General features: G+C 39.2%; 1 protein-coding gene across 1 annotated transcript; it reads right to left on the minus strand.

The window, feature by feature from the left end:
- Positions 1-3,849: 3,849 nt before the first annotated feature.
- On the minus strand, positions 3,850-5,884 carry LOC122086283 (isoflavone reductase homolog). Its single transcript, XM_042655030.1, has 4 exons — positions 5,485-5,884; positions 5,027-5,267; positions 4,256-4,459; positions 3,850-4,172 (listed from the first exon to the last, which is right to left on the minus strand). The coding sequence occupies exons 1-4, from the start codon at positions 5,815-5,817 to the stop codon at positions 4,009-4,011; spliced, it is 942 nt and encodes a 313-aa protein (XP_042510964.1). The 5' UTR covers positions 5,818-5,884; the 3' UTR covers positions 3,850-4,008.
- Positions 5,885-6,278: the final 394 nt, after the last annotated feature.

Below are 6,278 nucleotides of genomic sequence, written 5' to 3' on the forward strand. Positions count from 1 at the left end.
TTGGCAATGAATTTGGCAGAGGGACCAATATGAGGGGCGGCTGTAACCGTCACCCAGTGCAAATTTGCACTTGCCTAGTTTTTTTTTTTTTTTTTTTTTTAAATTTGACCTTTCGAGAGCGATTCCCAAAGCTACGAGCATCAAAATTTTACGCATGAGATATTGATGAAATCTTCTCGATGAGTAGTATCTAATAATGTAGAATTTGAGCCTATGGCTTGAGAATTCACGATAATCAAGAAAACAGAGAATCTGCTTTGTACTAATAGAATTCCAGCATTCTAGGAATATTAGCAACCACCTCCCGTCACCCCCGGTCACCCCCATGGTATTTTCAATCACTTTAATTGAAAAAAAACTCAACTATACGACACGTAATCATTCGGTATCCGGATTCTAGGTGTTGGGTTCATTGAAGTAGGTATTAGAATTTCTAGGGTTTTGAAACTTTCGTGGATGATTCCAATAGCTACGAGTATCAAAATTTTACGCATGAGATATCAACGAAATTCTATCGAAGAGTAATATCCAATAATGTAAGATATGGGATCTTTTATGACTCAAGAATTCACAAGAATCAAGAAAATAGAGAATTCTTATTGTATTAACTGAATTCTGGGATTCCTGAGAATATTGGCAACCACCTCCAGTCACCCCTATAGTGTCATCTATCACACAAAGTGAAAAAATATCAATTATTCTACACATAATCATTCGGTTTCTGAATTCTAGGTGTCAGGTTGACTGAAATAGGTATTAGGGTGTCTAAGGTTTTGCCAGGAAAACTGTGTCCTCCTAAGAAGCAAACGTACTAACTTCTCCCTCGCCCATATATCATCATTGTCAAAATGGGGGGAGTAGGTGTCTACAATATCAGATTGTCCAATTCAGATGATTCATATAGGTATCTACAGAGGTCCATATTGATTCTTGGCCGATCTTGATCTCATTGTTGATTACTAAAACTGCATCTATTGAAAGATGATGGTAGAACAATGCATAAAACATGGGGAAGTGCTTCCTGTGGGGGAGTGTGGTTCCTATGCATGAGAAAAGGCCAATGGGAGCACACGAGGGAGTATCCACAGAATAATCATTTTCTCTTTTGTGGGTGGTGGGCCAATCATTTCACTCCTCATGTGTTTGGGTGTGGAGGCCACATTCCCCTACAGAAAACATTTTCATGTATAACATAGTAGGGTGGTCGGGTTTGAGCCTAAGTCATTTATTAAATGAGTGTTCATGGTGCAAGGGTGTGAATCGATGGGCACCCAACGAAGCCGACCAATTATATGCCCGATCGAGCCTGACTTATTTACCCCAAAGATTATAGACCTTGACTATTTTTAATATGTTGAAAGATATATTTTCCAACAAGCTTTTAGAGGGTTCTTTGACTGAGAACATGATTTAATGTTCAAATGAAAGTTGTCTTTAAGAATTGAGATGGGGTGGGATGGTTGTAATGCCACAACCCTATCAACCTTGCACAATATTCTCCTCTTTAGCCTACGGGCCTCAAGGCTTTAAAATACGTTGTGCCATGTTAAGGAGGACAGAGGTTATCAACTAGCTCATTAATCTCCCCTTAGGCGATATGGGACTAAAGTTTGCACACCCTCACCAATCTCCCAAACACCCCGGTACTTGCAGTATTCTTGGTGGAGACACCTCACCGATCTCCCAGATAGGTCCGGTACTTTCCGTATTCTTGAGTCTTACAATCTTCCCCCCTTTCGGCATAGCATCCCCATTGTGGCCCCACACCTTGTCGGGGTCTACTCTGATACCATTTCTAACGCCCCGGCCCCATTAACCTTATATAATATTATCCTCTTTGGCTTATGGGCCTCAAGGCTTTAAAACGCATTGTGTTATGTTAAGGAGGCTGGAGGTTATCAATTAGACCAGTAATCTTCCCCTAGGCGATGTGGGACTAAAGTTTGCACATCCTCACTGATCTCCCAGACACCCTGGTACTTGTCGTATTCTTGGTGGGAACACCTCACCTATCTCCCAGGCGGGTCCGGTACTTTCTGTATTCTTAGGTCTTACAAGGATTTAGGAAGATCTGTTTAGATCTCGATCAAGGCTCGTTTAGAGTTAAATCCGACTAACGCTTAGTTAAAGTCATTTTTGACAGCTTGATTATATTTTAAGACCGATGGGCCCGATTATAAACCATACTATACCCATCAAAGCTAAGCCCATTAAACAAAACGGGCATTCACGGGGTAGAGATTGAAAGTGGTCAAGCTTGGCTAGGCCCGACTGAGCCTGATCGGTTGACACCCCTATAACATAGTAATCTATAACATAGTAATCTATAACATAGTACCTTGGTGGCTAGAGAGGGATGACCTCGAAAAATAAGGTTGCTCCATGAAGACCTAGTGGTCATGGATCCAAGTAAAAATATAGCCTCTCCAAAAAATGGAGGTAAGACTGCTATTGTGATGACCCTTTAATGTTATCATTATTTTTATCTCCATTCTATCAATTGGGTTATCTAATAAAAAAAGCAAAGAAAATTTTCTAATGTCTTATAATGTTTTGGTAAAAGATTGAAATGTGTCACACGCCTCTGCGTCAAATACAAGGGTGGTAAAAAGACTACCCTACTCGATCCTAGTGGGATGCCTGTGCCCCTACCCTAATTGCTCCCACGTTAGCACAATGCAACTCAGTTATCCCAACACTAATATTTTATAACTTTTTTTTTTCTTTTTCTTTTTGATGGAATATTTTATAGTTATCTGTCATTCAAAATTATGCTTTTGTATTAATTCTCAACCAACAACCGTTTATGCCGGTGGTTATGGAATCCAATAATTGGGTGTCAATCGGTTTCCCACGGTAAAGATTCTGTTTTGAGGGCCAAGATCGATTGGCCAATGGAGCCAATGACATTGATTGGGTGTCAGTGAAACTCCCATAGAAAAGGATTTTGTTTCGAGGATTAGATTTGTCAAGGAATTCCACAGGGCAATCGGGGGAAATATGGGTCAGAACTGCCTATTCGTAACAAATGGAATCCAATGACACTGATTGGCTGTCAATTGAACTCTACGAGAAAAGATTTCGTTTTGAGATCTAGGATTGGATGATGGAATTCAAAGGGCTAACGGGGGAGTAGGGGTTGAACTACCTATCGCACCAAATGCAGTCTGGTGACACTTATTGGGGGTCGATTGGACTCCCATAGAAAAAGATTATGTTTCAAGGGTTGGAATTAGTCAAAACTATTTATTCACAGCAATTGGGGTCTCATGACATTGATTGGTTGTCAATCGGGACTCTATGGGAAAAGATTTTGTTTCAATGATTGGGATTGGCTTACGGAGTCCATTAGTATTTTATGTTATTTAAGCTTTACGTATGATTAAAAAAAAAAACCCATTTTGTTTGATTTAAAACCATTTTTAGGAATTTGAAAATAGTGGATATGATGTTCGATAGCGCGGCGGGGTTTTGCAGAAAAATCAGCAACACAACAGGTTATATGGGTACACTACACAAGGGTGGGAGGGGAAGGGAAATGTAACAGTCAATACACTCAAACTTGAGATCGCATAGTGAGTATGAGCCTAGCATACCATAACCTCATCAATTGCACTAGGAAGTTGTTGTTAGTGCTTGTCATGTTGATATTTGTAAATTGGAGGTGTGAGTTCTTAGTAACGAAATAGATGGTGTTTGGGTAACTTCTTTTTATTTCTTTTCAGAAAATAGAAATACACATAATTCTCGAATTTGAACCAAACCTAGAATCTTTACCCAAAATAATAAAAATAAAAACCATACCTAGAATTGCATTTCTAAATGAAATTTTCATAATTGGAGAATAAGTTTAGGACCACAATAATTGTGCATTGGGTGGGATATTGGTAATTTTCATCATCAGTTTATAGATGATTTCAGAGATGCATGTTCAGGGAATTTCTAATACTCATCTAACTCCCGGGCTTAATTTTGCCAAGGAGTTTCTTTTACATCTTTGTCATTTTTCTAGAGAAAACGTTTCAGGTATTCATCTACTCGGGTGTAATTGATCTCTGGATATAACTTCGAAGCCTCTTCTTCCCCTTCTCCAATCTCAAAATTTGCTAGGCAGCCTTCATAGAAAATGTGGTAGAAATGCCCAATCCCAACTTGGGTAGCATAATCCATACCTGGAACGTAACAAAGCAAACAATTTAACATTTAAACAAGAAGAAGAAGCAAAATAAGAAAAACAAAGAGATCAAGAAGACACCTTTCATGGAAGCAAGGAAGTCTTGTGATGATATGGTGGTTTTCTCTAATTGCTTCCCAATTAGTTTTTCCCAAATTCCAACCAACTCCCTCTGGGTAAGGATGTTTTCCGGTGGCCTGAGGTAAACTGTTTTATTTAAAGTACGTGGATCGTCTATAGTTTTGACGGTGTATGCTGCGATGTCATCCTCGTTCAAGAAAATTGCTGCAACCAATAATTACAAAAGAAATTTATAAAATAAAGAATGAACAAATAAGAACAAACTTGGGCATTGCCTATATCCATGATAATTTGTGAAAAACTCAGTTGTGGTGGCATGGACATGTGCAGTAGTCATCGAATGTCCTAGTTTGAATGAGTGATTTACTTCCAATTGATGAAGCTAAAAGAGCTAAAGTTGAGCCTAAAATAAATATAGAAGAGGTAAGGAAGGACATATCTAGCTTAGTATTGGAATCTTATATGCCTTTCAATAGAGTGGACTAGAGGAATATTATGGTCTATGTAGCCAACCCACTTAGTTGGGATAACGCGAAGTATCGATATTGATTATGTTTCACTTTTTTAGTGCATATAGTGAAACAAATGGCGAAAAAATCTGGGCCAGTTAAGGGTTAAGTAAGGCTGGGCTGGTTGAGATATCCCACCTCAACCTCAAAGGTGGGTTTAGCTTCACGGGGTTAGGTTAGGGTTTTAAGAAATCGATCATGTTTCATCCAAGGTAATAATATAAAAATCCCTTTTGACTTTGAGAATCAATGTCATTTGTACCTTTCACATTACCATCACCATATATAGTTACTTTTTCCATTGGAGGTGTGAGCCTTTCCATCTGGGACAAGTTCCCAACGAAGTAACCAGCAAAGCAGTTGGCTGAGACATAAGTGAAGGGGATGCTGGCTCCTAAGATTGCTTTCCTCACAGTCATCTTCTCGTCAAAAGTCACCCTACCAGGTTCAAGTGCATGCCCCATCCGTGCCGGGTCCATGCCAAACTCCGACGGCAAGAATCGCTGCAAAAATTCAAAACACTAGTGTCTTTTTTTTTTTCTGATAGGTAGGGAGGGAAGCAGGTAACAGCCAGGAGACTGGAACTCGAGACCTCCTGGAGAGCATGGAAATTTTGCACACCACAGCTCACCAACTGCATTGGACAATTATTGTAAAACTTGTTTATCACCCTTACATTGGTGAAAGGGAATTAAAAAAGCTAAAGATAATCATGTATACCTTGACATTTCCAGCTTCTTTGATCGCATCAATAAGCTTTAGTTGGTAAAGAATATTATGACTTCTAAAATGAACACCGGAGATGGCACATATAACGACATCAACTTGTTTCATGGCATCGACGAGACTCCGGTGATTGGAAAAAGAGGCTTCAATAAGATGTGCTCCGAGCTCCTTGAATGACATGAGCATCTGAAGTTTGTCGATGTCTAAGCCGATCTCTGGGCGTTGAAGGACATAGGTGGGGTGACCCTGTGCTAAACTTGCCTTAACAATCCTCTTGCCCAGGTACCCAGTTCCACCAACTACAAGGACCTTGCTTTTTAGAGCCATAGTATCCTTAATTTTAATCTCTCTTCTACCTGTGAGAGACACAACGCAGGCTCTCTCTCATCTTCTTCTTGTGTCCTTATATATAATGTTTGTGGTGCGTCGGTGCATATATTAGAAATTTGGCACCAATGGGTTGGTGAATTTGAGTTTAGCTGATCTCTTACGTTGCTTGATTTCTTTTCTTTGCCTACCTACTGTTTGAAAATGGTTACTCAAGTCCAACTTTTAGGTGATCGTGGCTAGTTTGGGAAGGATAGAAATATGGGTTTTGTTAAACTGGGCTAAAATTGAACTGAACCAGTTTACTATACAGGAAAAAGTGGCGTTGAACCGTTTTAATTGTTAGGATTTTTTTATATTCTTAAGTTTGATTTTTTAAACATGCTTTGATCATGATTTTTGTCAAAATAAAAAGCTATATAGAATTCTATACATAGATAAATAGATATAGGTTACCTACC

Source organism: Macadamia integrifolia, chromosome 8, assembly GCF_013358625.1.
Source record: "Macadamia integrifolia cultivar HAES 741 chromosome 8, SCU_Mint_v3, whole genome shotgun sequence".
Classification (NCBI taxonomy): domain Eukaryota; kingdom Viridiplantae; phylum Streptophyta; class Magnoliopsida; order Proteales; family Proteaceae; genus Macadamia; species Macadamia integrifolia.

Bases quoted from the DNA above. Each gene is read 5' to 3' on its own strand.
- LOC122086283 (XM_042655030.1), bottom strand. From the start codon at position 5,817: ATGGCTCTAAAAAGCAAGGTCCTTGTAGTTGGTGGAACTGGGTACCTG. The intron at 5,268-5,484 runs GTATACATGATT...GAATTTTTGCAG, and splicing joins AAGAAGCTGGAAATGTCAAG to CGATTCTTGCCGTCGGAGTT. The intron at 4,460-5,026 runs GTACAAATGACA...TATTGGTTGCAG, and splicing joins TGGTGATGGTAATGTGAAAG to CAATTTTCTTGAACGAGGAT.